The 17,293-nt window shown below is 41.0% G+C and overlaps 1 protein-coding gene and 1 long non-coding RNA gene across 2 annotated transcripts; both read right to left on the reverse strand.

The window, feature by feature from the left end:
• Positions 1-1,106: 1,106 nt before the first annotated feature.
• Positions 1,107-2,725, reverse strand: LOC311029552. The gene is made up of 3 exons (XR_014598891.1): positions 2,665-2,725; positions 2,177-2,234; positions 1,107-1,993 (listed from the first exon to the last, which is right to left on the reverse strand). It is a non-coding gene; the product is annotated as an uncharacterized lncRNA (long non-coding RNA).
• A 6,545-nt stretch (positions 2,726-9,270) lies between these two features.
• On the reverse strand, positions 9,271-16,965 carry LOC311029327 (uncharacterized protein; the record flags this gene model as incomplete). Its single annotated transcript, XM_084034423.1, has 8 exons — positions 9,271-9,354; positions 14,430-14,554; positions 14,846-14,993; positions 15,075-15,142; positions 15,245-15,611; positions 15,705-15,808; positions 15,973-16,080; positions 16,872-16,965. 8 exons carry the CDS (start codon positions 16,963-16,965, stop codon positions 9,271-9,273), a joined length of 1,098 nt encoding a protein of 365 aa, XP_083890549.1.
• Between the last annotated feature and the right edge of the window lie 328 nt (positions 16,966-17,293).

The raw sequence follows: 17,293 nt of genomic DNA on the forward strand, positions 1-17,293 counted from the left end.
CTTCCGCCTGCGATGCGAGATCAGGCTGTGTGTGTCTGAAGCTCCTGCGTACCGTTTCATAGTATGTCTTACAGGCAGCTGGAAAACAATTAAATGAGTGGTATGAATAAGAAAACTTAAGTCACAGTAAAATTAAAACAAGGAAGAAGAAAACAGTAAAAGTTACTTACACACAATGGCGTCACTATCAGCGTCATAGACTTGCGGACAAAGCTCCGAGCAAGTAAGAGGTCACAGCTTCGTTATGAGGCGAGGTTCGTCTGTGAAAACAAAATGAACAGTTAAGATCGGTATCTACTGTTAACGCATCTATTTCCTTATACAGCAGAATGAAAGCATATTCTTTAACCTTTGTGTCGTGTTCGTTTCTCCCCCCTTACTTTAGTGTTCCCGGTCAAATTTGACCGGCCTGTTTTAACTGCTCTTACATTAACACAAAAAACACTGATCATCACCAAATTTTATTTTACTCCCCTTTAAGCTGTTAACAATGTCTCAGACTACTGGTTTACATGAATAACTGCAGTGAATATTAAAATTGTACACTTTATTCCAAAATTCGCGTGTATTGTCAAAACAGAGACCAAATTCACAAAACATCAGAACATCAGCATGAACACATCATCCATGTGTGAGTGTGTGTGTGTGTGTGTGTGTGTGTGTGTGTGTGTCTTCACACACAGGATTGGCATTTTGCAATCAGGTCAGAATGCACCTTGCAAACGTAGGCAAGGTCGGAAAGGTTGTGAAGTTCTGTCATCCAATCAGATAACTCGTGAGTGGACATGAAACTGTTGCAGGGACATAGTTGACCAGAATATAGGCCTCCCAGACTCCGCATCCCACAGACTTTTTGTAGCCTAATTGTTGGACCGATATACTCCTGCTAAAATCAACAGACCCATGTAGGCTTGGAGGTCTACCTGGTTCGATGCTTTCCATGTGTCTGCAAATACACGCCTCCCCTCCAGGTTTGTCATCAGTATAATTTCCATAATGGACTCTGGTAAAAAGAATTGGAAGCTGGACTTGATGTCATCCACATGAGATGTTGCATTCCGTGTTGGCCCTGGCATCATCCTAACAATATCCTAAACTCTTGCTCTGCCTCCTCTGTCCTGTGTGGATGAATACCAGAGCAAGTTGCCATCCTTGGACTGGAATGTCATCTCAGGTGCCTCTTCCCCAGGTGTGTCTTCCTCAGCTGTCTCTTCCTCAGGTGCCTCTTCCTCACCATCTGTTGACTGGTCGGTCTCACAATGGTCTGGGTCAAAATCAGGATCGATGTTGTCTTCTATTTCTGAGATATCCTCCTCTATTTCCGGTTCAACTTCAATCCCTTCTTCATCAGTTTGAAAAAAAAAGGTCAAGAGCCTCTCTGGCAAAAAATTGTCTTATCAGGCGCCTACTCATTGTGTTCAGAGTAAAATGACAGCAGTACACAATTAAAGCTTTATATAGGTGGTCTGTGTGAAGATATGATACATTTAGTATCAAAAAGTGTGGTTCACGTAGGTGAGAGGCACATAAGTGCAGGAAAGAGGTGAGAAGAGGAGACACCTAATTATTCAGTCTGAAAGGGGTTCACATGGGGTGTAGTGTGTGTGTGTGTGTGTGTGTGTGTGTGTGTGTAGTGGCGGTGGTGGATTTGTGGTTGTATACTATCTGATGGATGAACACAAACTAGGGTCACCCATTCATTTCCTATGGCGGTCATTTTTGACCGGGAACACCACAGGTGTTACAAAGTTGATTTAACCACTCAAAATTCAACGAAAGTGGTGATCATCAATTGTATATGTTCAAATGCCTAGTGTGGAGGATATCATAAGGCCTTGAGACAATAAAATGTAAAACACAATATTTATGATTGATGAAAGTAGGAAATCGGTCAGATTTGACCCGAACACGACAGAAAGGTTAAATCGTACCCTTGCTCCGGTTCGTAGCGCCTACAATTCGTCTCCGAGTTGTGAAGACGGCGTACTGCTTCCTGTAAAAGACCAACAACGTACACTTAACAAAGCAACTTAACGTTACACTGGTTCCTCTCTCTTGTTCTTTTACAAGGCTACTATGCTACTTTTAGCTTGGACTATTAGCTTTTAAGCTACTTTTAGCTTGGGCTTGCTTTGCTAATTTTAGCTTAGCTAGCAGTCACCGAACATATTCTTACCGCAATCATCCTGAGAGTCTCCAGCAGTCCTGGGACATCCTCAGAGTCTCCAGCAGTCCTGGATATAAGAATTATAACATTTAAACCACATTTTCTTAAGTGAAGCCTCTCAGAGCAGCATTCCTGCTGCCGGTGAACGTGAACGTCTCCGCCTCGTTCCCCCCACTGAATGAGGCGCCCGGTGTCTGCATCAGACCCTTTAACGGACAACGGTGCACGGCGTTATTAATCACCGTTAGTAAATATATAACCACGGTTTAACATAAGCACTATATTATTAGTTAACGTCGGTAAAAACGGCACATTTTCCGCTTCGCTTGCGCTCGCTAACCCCTAAATGGTAAATTACCGTCAGTAGGCTAGCCGGCTGGAAGGACCTTCGATTCGTAACGTTAACGTACAATGCCAACAACAATAAAGTAACGTTCATTATCAATACGATTTAAAAGTCAGCTGGAAACGTAAAAGTCATGTTACAGTATACTTACATGTGTACGCGGTTTGTGTCGGGCTCCTCGCCAGAATCACCGCAGTCGTCCGCCATTATCCAAAACTTGTGAAGTCAGACGAGCCGCAATGCATTTTGGGAAGTTGAGTAGATTTAGCAAGGTCCGCTGTACTCAGAAATTCTTGCCAATGCAGTATACATCCGGGCATTTCTCGCGTGCACAAATTCACATACTATTGTATGTGAACGCACTACGTACTCAAATTTACGTCACAATTAAGTACGAGTAGGACGTTAGTATGGCATTTTGAACACAGCCACAGCCTCTGATCCACAAATGCGTTTTTTCTAAGAGGAGGTTGTCTGTAGCCAATCAGATGTCTCCCTCCTTTACAGCCAATCACGTGAGTGTCTCCCCCAAAAGTCTAAAACACAACTCCGCCTGCACCGGTTCATCTTCCCCAGAATGAGGGAATAAATTACTTCCATAAAATGCTTCTTTATAAAAGAAAAATAGATATTTATATAACTGTACACCTAATCTATACAGCATAAAGACAGGGAGCACAGGAAGAAGGGAAATTATCTCCAGAAATAAGGTCGATTCTGGCTCTAGCACCCATATCCCTCCAACGCAACGCACTCACGTGATTGGCTGTAAAGGAGGGAGACATCTGATTGGCTACAGACAACCTCCTCTTAGAAAAAACGCATTTGTGGATCAGAGTCACGTCAGGGGAGTCTCAAAAGTTTCACACACAAATGCAGGGAGGTTTACAAATTAAAAGCACTTTGTAAATACAGGTCCAACACTCATATATGAATGTAACAAGCCCCAAATGCGTATTTGATGAAGATTGCAAATACTTTAACATTCATGTATTTGTGATTTTTTTTTTAGATTTGTGTGTGCATTGGAAATATGTTTATGAATCTTGTTTTTTATATGTGAATATGTTTTACTTACATATGAAATGAAACATATTTGTGTGTGCATTGAAAATGTATTTGTGTTTTGAGTCACATGTATATACAAATCCCCAAATACATTTGTAAATCTTTTTTGTGCATTTATGAATTATGAGACTGTTCTAGCTCCATATTTCTGTGAGTAAACCTTGTTCTTAAAGTTGTTTAAAAACAACCACCATCATTCTGAGTTCGTGAAGGTGTGAGCTTTTGAACGATCAAATCAATTTCCTCCCAACATTATGAACTTGGAAGTACGTCACCATACGGTAGAAAGGTTCTCCTTTTCAGCTCGACTTTGAAGACAATAAATCCACTCAAAATGAACCAAACTACAATCAAACAATAATAACTGAAGAACTCTCATACATAACATTATTTTTGTTTAATTTCCGTTTGGTTTATCAAAAATCCAGCCAAAGAGTGACAAGCGTTAGATGGGAGAAGACTAGTGGACGAAGGTCTGAAACCGAAGTCCTGTTACCCAGCCGACGTGTGTATTCATGACATTAGATTGTGTTAACATTAACGCGGTTTTATCCAAGATGGATTACTGTCCTTTTAAATCGATAATCTTGTCATGTTATCTCGATCAATATGTTAAGTCTGCACTTTCGTTCCAGGTTTACTGGTATATATTGATCTAAAGACATCCAGTGTTTGAAATAACACAAGTGAGAGGAAATGGTGATCTAGTCTAATTGTGAACGTATCACCTGTGCCAAAAAGATTTGTGTTTGTTGAGGAGAGGTTTAATCCAATTCAAAAAACTTTATTTGTCACCGGGGGAAAACATAAAATGTACAAAAAGAAATGTATAAAAATAAATGTACAAGAATAAATGCATACAAATAAATGTACAAGAATAAAATGAAAACATTCAAGAATGAAACATACAATTGTATTTCAGTACATCTGAAGAGGAAGCACAAACTCTTTTATCTGACATGTGACTACTTTAGAGGTAATCAAACCACAAAACTGCCACTTGAGGGAATTTGGAGTCTTTTCCAAGGCGTTCTTGCTTAACAGATGAGGTCTGCCATGACTTGTGAGTTTTGTGTTTTATTTTTGCAGAGAAATATTATTTAAAAACACTGGCTGTGATGAATGAGTAAAACTGAAACCAACGTGCATGGTTCCAACCAACAGCCCCCCCCCCCCCTTCTCCGGTGACTGCCCTCTATAGCTACGTCACCACCGTGATTCCCGCTATGCCCCCTAGTGGCCAGGTGAACAAGCATCACCACTACTTACGTGACTGAACCATACACAACACAACATATTCACAATCTATAGAAATTGGCTACAACATCATTATTTCTTGAAAGGAATGGAACTTATAAAATGTGATTAGTTTTCTAACAAATGTTGGGTAATAAACTGAAAAGTCAAAGCAGAAATACACTGATTACTGTAGTCTTAAAGTATGTACGCTGTACTGTAGAACCCTGCATGTTCAAATGAAACATTTTTGTTAAAACATATATGTCACAACACAAAATATTAGTGACGTTACACACTCAACCATTGATTTCCTGTGTACATATAATGTAAATGCTGACACAGCAGCTGTAGGACTGTTCATTCCAGTGACTGGTCTGTGCACTCACTGTGATATATTCCCTTGGTAAAATACTTCAATAACCACCTTCTTACTATTGTAAACGTGCATTTAAATGCCCTTTCCGCAAGAAATGACATTAAAAAAGATTTGACCTAAAACTACACACACACACACACACACACACACACACACACACACACACACACACACACACACACACACACACACACACTTGTAAGTCACACATCAATTATCATGCTTGCACCCTCCCTTTATGTATTGAGAATATTACACAACTATTAAAAACATGATCTAAATACATGTTCAAACCAAAAATGGCTTCCCACTTTGCTGTCCACCTTTACTTTGAAATATTATTGTAATTTGACATGTCATTTGAGAGGTTTAGCTCAGGAGGTAGAGCGGGTTGGCTGGTAACCGCAAGATTGCCGGTTCGATCCCCGGCTCCTCCTAGCTGAGTGCCTGATGTCCCTGAGCAAGACACCTCACCCTAATTGCTCCTGACGAGCTGGCTGTCGCCCTGCGTGGTTGACTCCGCCGTCGGTGTGTGAATGTGTGTATGAATGGGTGAATGTCAGTCATTGCTGTAAAGCACTTTGGACAAAAGCGCTATATAAATGAGGCCATTTACCATTTACATTTGCTATGGAAGGAATGTGTTGTCTGTGTGTAAACACAAGGTGTGAACTACAGCAGGATATTCTGCAAACAATATCCATTGATCAGGTCCATCATACATCAATCCACCACTCATCACAGGTCCACATAAGGTGACAGGATACACACTGAGGGAATGTCAGACATTGCCATTATAGCAGTTACAGTCCTGTGATACTTGCCAACTAATATTAAATCTGTGTGTGATTCTGCACTAGTAGTCCGCTTTGTCTTCTCTGTGGCGGTGAAATCTAACGTCAGGATAAACCAAAGCAGGGTTTTGACTCCAGAGCTGACTAAAGTTGTAAAGCTGCTGAAGAATGATCAAAATCACAAACCATCACGAGCATGTGTGTTTATTTGAAGCTGTCAATCAAACTCATCATCACCATGGAAACAGGAAGTGGGGTTCATGGGTTTCACTTGTAGAGGACGTAGAAGGTGTAGCAGTGATGATTATAATGATGATGATGATGATGATGAAGGCTCTGGCCCTGAGCCAGACGTTGGTCTGTGTTGTCACTCAGTTGCCATGACGACAGAGGTGTCCACTTCTAGGGAGGAAAGGATCACAAGATGCAGCACTGAAGTTCTGAACACAATCAGATAATCAACATGTCAGATTCAAGGATGGAAATAATACACACACACACACACATACAGACACACACTCACCTGCTTTCAACGTGATCGGTAGCCTGAAAAAGCAGGTTGAAATGTCAGTATATAGCTTTATGATTGATCAGTAAAATATGACTTTCATACGTCATTCTACAAACGTACAAATATTCAGATACATTTTTCTGTGATTATATTTATATTTATACACCTGCTTCCATTTACGCCTCCCCAACCGGTTAATAGGACACAAAGCTCACACATGCAGCTGATATGCCCCTCCTTATCTGTTCTTGGGGACGTCGTTTATATGAATACCTCAACCAGCTCTAGAAATATGTCGGACGCTATCTGGAGCACTCAGATTATTTGAACAGGCTGTAAACGCCTCACTCACCATTACACTGTTTACTCTGGAGTCAACAGGTCATCACTGCACTGCTATAACTTCATTTACAAATCCATTCTTGGTCTGCTGGCGAAACATTTATCCACCTACATGTTGTCCAATCAGCCCAACCAATGGCTGCACTCCCAGGCCTTCATGACCTTTAATGTTCCTTCAGCACTGAGCTGATTCTCCTTCTCCGCCCCTTCAACCTGGAATGCACTACAGCAGGACCTGAAGCTGTCCAGCTCATCCCACCAGGGGAATTCAGACTGATTTTAAGAGCACTGAAGATGGATTATTTAGAAACATGTTCCTGTTTATAGTCGTCAGTAACGCTTTGTGTTGATTGGCTGAAAGAAAATAATTCATGTTTCTACTGTAAATAAAGCAGACTTACGTCCTCTACCACCAACGCCGAAACCACCTCCACCGAAACCACCATCTGAAGGTCCAACATACGCCTGGACCACCTTTACATCCAGCTTCCTTGGTAGCTTCATTCTTGCATCTAGAGAACATTTAGCATTTTATCTGAACAACAATGTAAAGTACATATCAGTATTTGACATTATTGGTTTTGCCTGTGAAACTGGGGAAGAACTTGCATTTGTTCCAATAGAGGGGATGACACAAAAAAGTTCTTCTTCTACAGAAGTGTATTTTATATGAATGATGAATGCTATTTCTGGCATTAAACATATTTATATCAATCAAGACATCAGTATGAAATATGTCACATGCTTTTCAGAAATAGTGATCTTCTTATACATAACGCTGATACATTGTGTGAAAAACTTAACTAATATATATATCTATACATGTCATGTCATATTTAGTGAGTGAACACTGAGGGGTACCATGAAATATAATCATAACAAAATATGATACATCTGGGTAAATTGCTGTATTATTAATATTCTAACTTTACTTTTAAAAGACAATCAGCTTTTGTTGACAGGAAACTCGTACTGATGGATGAATATTACATTATTATCTTCACTAAAAAGAGCATTTCATATTTGGTTATTTACCCTGTGTATTGACAGGAAAGCTGGCTGAGCTCAGCAAGAGCAGGACGACAATCACAGCAGTAATCATTCTGGAAAAAACACAAAAACATCCATATGATGTCATGATATAGTTTGATGTTGCACTTTTCTTTTTCCTGTAATGAGCAGTATACATCTATAAATGTATCATTTGTTCTTTAATTCTATTACCATTATGATACTTGAGGTTCAGTCCCAATAATAAAACAATAATTACATCAGTTTAAGAAATGTGAACATGTTCTTCTATAAAAGCATTAAATCAGGAACTATGTGATGAAATAACAAGTGAACAGGATTATGAATCTGAGCAACACGGACATATCTGAGTTGCTACTGAAAACTACCAGCTACTTCTCTCCATCATGTGCAGAGTGTGAACTCACCTTCAGCAGCTTCTGATCAGATCACCTGATCACACACTCATCACCTGCACTTTATATCCTGACGCTCTCAGCCTGTGTGTGTGGCGGCATCACAGGTAACTAAAGGTCAACACCCACAGGCTGTCGATTCAGGAGCTGCTTTTTAATTAAATACTAATCATAATGTCCTGTTTCCTGTTTGTTCTGTGTCACCCTGATACATCATGATGTGTTGGTTTAGGCTGAAGGGGAGAGAAGAGGGAGAGACGGAACTGAATTCATGGGTTGCGGTCGAGGAGTCAAAACATGAGATCCTAACGCCTTTTCCTTGACCTCTGGGGAAAAGGTCATGGGGTTAAGGAAAGTTGGAAGGAGAACTCAAAAGAATTTAGCCAAAGACCAGACTTTTACTAAACTACATCATTATACTGCACCCACTGATGATTGACAGTGATTGACGTGAGTCTGCGGTGGAGAAACTACAATAATGGACGACTGTTGAGCTTTGCAGCATCACCAGCGCTGAACTCTGGGAATAAGTGGACGAAGAAGAAACCATCTTTAGCCTCTCTGGCGTTTTTATTTGAGACAAAGCAGTCTTACACTGTCTTCACAATGCAGGAATTCCTTGAAAGTGAAAACTTACTTTGGCAATAAACCTGATTCTGATTCTGATTCTGATGCAGCACAGACTCTTTGTATGTATGAACATGTATTACACTTTACTTATATGAGTACTTAGTAGAGTTAGTTGTGGTGGTAAAGGTCATGATGTAATATATCAGTCAACCTCTAGTTTAGAACTAGTCAAGAGCATCTATAAGACACTTGTATGTATCATTCATTAGAAGTCTCATCTATTTTTTGAATGCCTCATAATGCACTTTAGACGTGTTCTTCAGAGAAGGTTTGAACAAAATGGGGATCAGGGGAGGCCACTGGATCATGGAAGTGGTTCTCTCTCATGGATGAGGCTATAGGTGGCAGGCCATCTGTTCAGCCTCCTCCCTCATTGCCTCAGCCTGGGGAGACAACCCTTCCAGTCGTGAAGCAGCATCCCTTCATTCAGGGCCTTCTGAGCCAGAGAGTCCGACTCCAGAGCCAGGGAGTACGTCAGGGGTCAGGGGTCAGGGACGGAGGAGCCAGGGCCACCAACGAGGTAACTGGAGAGGGGAGAGGAGAGGTGGTTTTCTTTACAAATAAAATCATTTTTCAAATAATGAGCACAGACTGATAAATAATATGTATAGCATATTTTAACATGGACACATTTCCTTGACTTTCCAATGGGTTTAACACTGGTATGGAGAAGTTACAGATCAAAGGCGTTATGGTAACTTTACTATTAACCCGACTACAAACAGCATTTTGAACTATTTCCACTGGAATTGCAGGATTGTTTTGACTTGAACGTGTCTCCTTAATAGTAATGAAGAGCTGGAGGAGTGATGTTTGGTGCTGAAAGAGCAGCAAGTCTGGCTGAGGCTGACAGGAAGACAGGAACACTAGGATCTCAAGGTCACGACCCCGTTCATGCCCAATGGGGAACAGGAACATGGGGGTTAAGTGCACAATACTGAAGGTTCTTCACACTGTCAATAAAGATATTAAAACTGAGTATGGTGTGAAATGAAATGTGATGTCAAAACCGGAGCAGAATTAAGTCGGGATTAGACAAAAGCAGGAAAAACAAGAAAATGTTCCATTGTTCATCTGTCAAAATAATATAAAATATAAGAAATATAAGAAGAAGTCTACAGATTGTATTGTTTTCGCTCAGTAACAGAAGCACAGAGCATCAGGTGAGTCTAAACCTCCATAATCTAATGTTGCATCCACATACTGTACATGTGAACGGGTAAACAGCCCCACCGTTTATTTAATTCAACTGTTCATGTATATAAGACGTGTCAGAAACCAGTGGGAAACAGGCATCAGAGATCAGCTGATTGAACGCGTGTTGTACAAGTTTCAGCCACTAGAGGTCAGGAGACGAGCGTTGTGAAGTGGGTGTGGTGACAGTGATGGTGACTGAGGGTGAAGGTGCTGCTGGTTCAGTCTCTCAGAAGAAACAGCTGGACGTTTGTGTTGAAAGTCTGCCCTCTTGTGGCTGAAAAGAGTCAAACAGTATCAAATACAACGTGTTCAATGGGGATGTTATATTACAGTTTTTCTCCATTGGTTTGGCTCATTTCTTGAAACAGAAATTACATTCTCAAAACTCTAAGATCATTTGGCAAAACAGTCTTACAGTTCAGCACAACACCATAGTTCCCTTGCAAAAGCTCATATCTCTCCCAAAACTGTTCACTCATGCTTCAAAACTAAATTCCTTTCCCATATAAATAGTCAGTGCCCCCAAAAGACAAAAGATCCTTCTCAATTGCTTTGGCTAATTTCTCGAAACATGAGAACCGGACGTTCTCAACGCTCTTGGTGCTTTTGCCAAAATAACCTGGATGGTTCAGCACACCACCATGGCTCACCTGCAAAAGCTCATATCTCTCCCAAAACAGTTCACTCATGTGTCAAATCTAAATTCCTTTCTCATATAAATAGTCAGTGCCCCCAAAATGCATCATCCCTTTGGCATTGTGTAAGCACTGCAAGTCAAAATGTTTAGATGTTTTGTCACTATGGCAGAGGACAATTGAAATATCCCTCATGTGCACCACTAAGTCTTAGCCCAGTCCTTCATTGACAATGGTTACTGTACTCGTTTTTTTGTCTAGCTAACAGAATACAATTGTGTGTAAAACTGAAGAAAAAAAATGATTTTATGGTAAGAGTAGCCACCCGTGCCAGGTTGTCGTTCAACATAGAATTCAAAGGACAACACTCCATTCGTAATGTATGTCTTATGTATTTCTTACAGAATGAGTTACCAATGAAATTGTATTTTTGCTTTACTTTTTACCACTATTCTAATGCATCACTGAACAGTGACTGGAATACTACTGTATCCCATTGAGGTACATTACTGCAGGGCTATAACACACACACACACACACACACACACACACACACACACACACACACACTACAGTTTTTCTCAATTGTTTACACACAAATACTGGTACTTGAGACACAATGACCACAACATGTAACTCATGCACCAACACCCTGAACTAACTCTGCTAAACTGCAAGCACAATTCCTGCTTTACACTTAAATTGCAGTTTTAAAACACACTTTTTTCAAAACACTACACACAATTCTCTGCATTTGGCACAATTTTCATGTAGAAAATCCCTTGTTTTCACAAGGAACACACTGCCTTTCAAAATTCTAAAGTTAATTTCCCTATATGCACACTGACTCATCACATGGGAAAACACCTGCAACACAGTTTTACAATTTGCAATCAGAGCATTAGCATAAAAGGGTAACAGGTGAGCTCTTCTGTTTTGGAGCAATGGATGCTAACATTGGCAACAGAGGCAGAGCCAGAGGAGTGAGAGTACGAGGAGGAGCCTAGCATGGATTTGCCATGCTAGGCGATATTTCCCACGCTGCTTGGCCATCGCTTGCATTGCCTGTGATGGATGAGGTGCTGTGGCCAGACCGAAACAGAAGAGAGGATGCAGGATAGTTGTTGTTTTTGTAACTGTATACAGTAAATTCTTCTGGTTTTGTATGTAGACCACTGTATATGCAACCTTGTGTTGGTTGGGATGAAAACTGTATACAGTATTTACAGTATTCTTGTGGGAAAAATAAAATATATAAAAACAATATTCTAAAATATTTTACAACACATTTATGTATGTACTGTCTGTAGTGAGTGTAACACTGAACAAAAAAAGGCCTAAGTCATTATGGTAAATGGAGAAGAAGTGTTCATCGTGTTTTACATTGAGCACATCAGTGTTCAACTGGTTCTTATAAATGTCTATTCATATGATGGTTTGTGTGTGTCATTTGAAAACAAAATACCATTTTGAGAAGAAATAACATTGTTTTGAATGTAAAGTTTCATTTTGCAGGAGAATTGAGGGGTTTTGCCCATTGTGTGTGTGTTTTTTTGATTTGCGTGTAGAGTTCTGAGAGTATGAGGCATGCGTTCAGAAAATGTGTGTAAACAATCGAGAAAAACTGCAAATGAATAGGTAAATGCACATTTCTTGCTTTATGCACAGTGTCCAGTCCTACAGTATACAACATATAATTCAATTATTGACTGATATGAGTACATACCTGTTTTCCCTGTGAAAGGTTTGGATGATGGAGGAGACTGTAGAGTGAGGCACATTAGGCTGCACTCTGCGACCTGCCTCCACCATTGTGAGACGGTGGTTGACAACATGGTCTATAATTGTGGCCCGAATTTCATCCGGGACAACATGGTGTCTTCGTGCTCCTCGGCCTCTTCCCCCTATTCCACCACCACGCACCCTTACTCCTCTTCCTCTTCCTCTTCTTCTTCATGGAGCAGGCAGTTGCCCTTGTTCATTTGCTTGGCCAGGTGCCTCCATGTTCAGAAATGGTACTGGTCCTGGTCAACCTTATACTGTATATGTTTGGCAGCATTCACAATCATAGACAGCACCTGTCAGGTAACTAAACATACGGTTTGATTGGTCATCTGAGATGAGTGAAACTCCTCCTTCGTTAGTCAAGTTCTAGTTTCACCTGACTGTCAATGACTGTACTCAATTTATCAAATGTTCCAAGAGATTCATATATGGTATTCATGGTATTATGTTCTTGACTAATTTTGACAATTGATCAGACTATTGTGCAAGTGATGATTTACATAATGAAATGATGCTGACATGTTTTGAAGAGAACAACCATTAGACTGAGAATCGACAATCAGTTTAGATCAACAAGATCTATTCACATGGAAATTGTGCTAAATGTAGGCTACCTGTACTTAATCATTTGCAAAGATGTAATGAGATATTGAGACATGTACTAAGACAATTGCAATTTGATGAAATTAATGAGAAATGCAATTCTGTTGTGGACAATTGCCAAGTGGTTTGGAGATTTGTCCATGTTGTTTTGAGAATGTAATTTCTGTTTCAAGAAAAGAGCCAAACCAATGGAGAAAAACTGTAATAAATATATATATACACATGCAAACACCATTCTATATCCATCCTTGTGAACCTCAGCGCTCACAGGGAGAGGAATGAAGGACGACACAGCGTTGTTTGGGGTTCAGAGCGTTTATTTTTGCTCGCACAAAACATGGCTCAACGTAGCAAAAACAGAACATTGATGGATTGAATTCAGTTAGATGAGATGTATACAACATTAATACACAACCAAACCATCATAAATACACCAGGGGTCGACAGCAAGATAGAGAAAAAAACAAACAAACAAAAAAACAAAATGTAAATAAATATTTTGTAAAGCTTACAAGGATCATACGTTTTAACAGCTTTTTTTAGTCTCACAATCACAGAGGGAGGAGATATATCGACCAACATATGCAGACAGTTCCAGGAAGTTTGGCTTCTTACCAGAAAATTTTGACTTATGTTTGGAAAATTTGGATAAAATAATTAACAAATTAATTATATAAAACTGAGAATTTAGAATTTAAAACTGAAGCATTTTAAATGAGATCATTTTGACCTTGTTGGTAAAAAAAACTTAATAAAAACTAATACCCGAAGGCAAAGCATCAAAAACAATAGAAAAATCCTTGGGTGTAACAGGGATTCCATACCGTTGCATAAATTCAACATAACTGTAAAGACGCCCATGTTGGTCAAACAACTGACTCAGTAAAAGTATATTGTTATCAAACCATTGTTGGAGGAAAATAGATTAGTTTTTGTGTTCTGTTTGACCGTTTGCTGTATTTACGTTTCATTTGTGGTTTTAGTTTAGTTTTTGTCAAGTTTGTAAGATGATTGAAATAAAAAATAAATAAAAAAACATTCTATTATTATCATCACTGTCCACACACATGTATCAACACAATTACAATTATTAGACTACTTCAGGAGTCTTCTTGGAAGCCACGCCTACGACGAAGCCTCCTACGATGACGCCTCCTACGATGCTCCTCGTTCTAAATGTAGAAAAGCGACAAAACAAGGACGTATTGAAAACAGAGCTCCTTTTTGACATCAGGAAAAACATAATTAAAAAGTGGAAACTTTACAACATGGCATAAAAAAAACCAGATCTCATTTAAATGCTAATTACCCGTTGGCCTTCTGGAGCTGCAGTGGAGTCCACGGGGGCACTGAGGTCCGCAGGCACGAGCCGGTCCGTGGACTCCAGCATCTCCGAGCTGAACCGGACAGGAGTGGGGGGGGGAACACACGCCCCTGTGAAATAAAAACACAGAAAGACTATTAGTGGAAATGTTTCATCAGAAACAAAGCATCCATACAGTCAAACATATACACATTTTTCAATTAAAACGTAATCAAAAATAACAAACCGTGTGAACCACCCTCATCTTCCCAGCACCTGTGGACTGGCCAAGTCCCTCAGGTCGCTTCCTCTGTAATGACGGACAGAACAGTTTTGATCAAAAAGTGGCCTTTCATCGTCATGACAGTAAACTGATTTGAAATATGACATTTTCCAAATAGTCTCAACCACACAAGTCTTACCTTCCTGTCCTGTCCAACTACGGTCCAGCGTTGGGGCAGGGGCGACGTCGTCCATCACGACCGGCTGGGGAGGGCGACGCTGGGCTGGAGGCGATCTCCACATCAGCTGGACCAGTACACCCATCCCATGGTTGTCACTCAGATGGACCTAAAAAAGAAATCACAATCACAATTAATTGACAGAACCGACATTTTACAGTAAATCTCCCTTAAATACTTGTATACTTACACCATCCCGGCTCCACAGCTCAAGGCGGTTCAATGGGAAGTGCTCCGTGATGCAGCAGTACCGCACGTCTACAATAAATACACAGAGATGGCATCGTTAAAAGTCTGCTATCGAACACATGACACACCATACATGTAAATGTACTTCACAAACATCCTTTTAAAACGTACCCATGACTGCTGCAACGCGGCGAAACTCCTGCCTGAAGTTATCCTGGACATCCACGTCGACCGACAGGCGAGGAACGAAGTCCAGGACGAACACCTTGGGCCACCGACTGCAGGCACTGGCGATGAGCTCACCGAAGTCCTCCCCTGCCTGCTCCACCGTCCTCCTGGCCGTCAGGTTGTTGCTGGGGGCAAGAACACATACAAGGTCTGGTGTACGTGGCACGACTGCACTCACCAGCTCGGTCCTCAGGTCCCTGGCACAAGCCCCCGGCGTCGCCATGGCACCAAACGACAGGCGTCCCTCCGGCATCGTGACGAACCCATCCACGATGCTACGAAGGTGGGAGTCCCCGACAAGAAGAACAAACTGGAACGACACAACGGAGAATTATTATCATGCAAACAAGATTATGATCAACATCAAACATCATTTGTCAAATGACTTCCAACACAACATTACCTTTTTGTCTGGAGACTCCGGCGGGATGACCAACTTGTGGCTCCTGCCGGTGCGAGCAGAAGTTGGCCACTTCCTCACGGCATGGCGACGTCCAGTTCCACGGGCTAGTGAAAAAGTAAAAAAAAAAAATTATAAATCACAGTCAGAAATTTCATTCATAATTTATAATAAAGTATAGAGGCATAGCTCTTTCCAATATAGTGAGAAAACGTCTAACAATTAATAAAGTAAAACATGTAATGATAAAAGAAAACATTTGAGTACATACCAGGGGGTCTGCCCGAGAAGGAAATGACAGGCTCCTTCCTGCCCGTCACACCGATCCTCCATCCTCCGCCTGGCAGCAGCGGACAGCCGGTGGTTCTTCCGAGGCATCCTAAATGGAAAAATGAAAAAAAAAACTGGCCAAACAAGTTAGCAGGAATATAACCGTCAAAATTTGTATTGAATGTGTAAAACAAATAGAAATCTCTTCCTCTGAGACTCAGTGTCCACTAGTCTCCTCCTCAGCAAAAAAAAAAAAAAATTAAATAAATCCAATTACATCAAATAATATATAGGCCTACCATAAAAAGTCATCTCAGACCACTTATCATACAGAGCTGGACTCTAAATCTATTCTCTATGATATAAAAACATTCTTAAACATACTTGTCAGCAGTAAAAACACAAACGTAAAAAAATATAAAGATAAAAATTTACGGGCGGCTGGTTTAACTTCGGAAAAACGAATGACGGCTCACTCGACAGCAGCACGAACACTTCCGTCGTTTCCATGGTGAACAACTAAAACACATGTTTGGCATTTTATGAAATATGGCGCCGCCGCCATTTCTTTCCCACAAATCTCCATGTCAGATGTGGAACATTTGACGCCTTCAAATCCAAACAACACAACTTTCCGACCACCGCACTTTCTATTACGACACTACACGGCTCTCCCGCCATATTTAACACATTCTGTCCCACACAAATATTACATTTACACGAAGACATCGTAGAGCGAGTGTCTGCTTTCACCAAATGTGGGTTTTCCCACCAGTCCTCGTGAACTGATGTGACCTGTTCACCGTCAAACTCTGATTTCTGACTTTGGGCGCTTTTAGCGTCTTTAAGGGATGCATCAACAAGTAAAACGTAAAACCCAAACCAACAGAGTTGTCTTACCCCGATGCCTCGGTTCAGATCCGGGCCTGCTGGGGCTGCTCCTGGGTCCGCAGCCCCGAGGGGCTTCGTCGTCCTCTTTCCCGCAGTAGCTCATTGACGATCCCTCTCGTTCGGCTTCCTAGCAAAGATGCGTTCAGGTGCTTCTTCTTCGGCGGTGTGAAACTCTCCGTTTGGGTCTTCAGCGATTTGATACTCTCTACAGTTTGGATCAACTCTCCAGTTTTACCAATGTGTGTCAAGTACAAGTGCGAAAAGAGAACACAAAATGGTCGACAGCCCTTTTATACCCGCTCTGGGGGCATCGTTCTGTTTCCACGACAATTGATGACGTCAGTGTGCGAACTATACCGCGGCTTTGGGGGGGGGGGGGGGGGGGGGGGGGCTGCGCGTGCCTCACAGCGAGGACTTGCTCAAAACATCCA

This window comes from Eutrigla gurnardus (genome assembly GCF_963514095.1).
Source record: "Eutrigla gurnardus genome assembly, chromosome: 19".
NCBI lineage: Eukaryota > Metazoa > Chordata > Actinopteri > Perciformes > Triglidae > Eutrigla > Eutrigla gurnardus.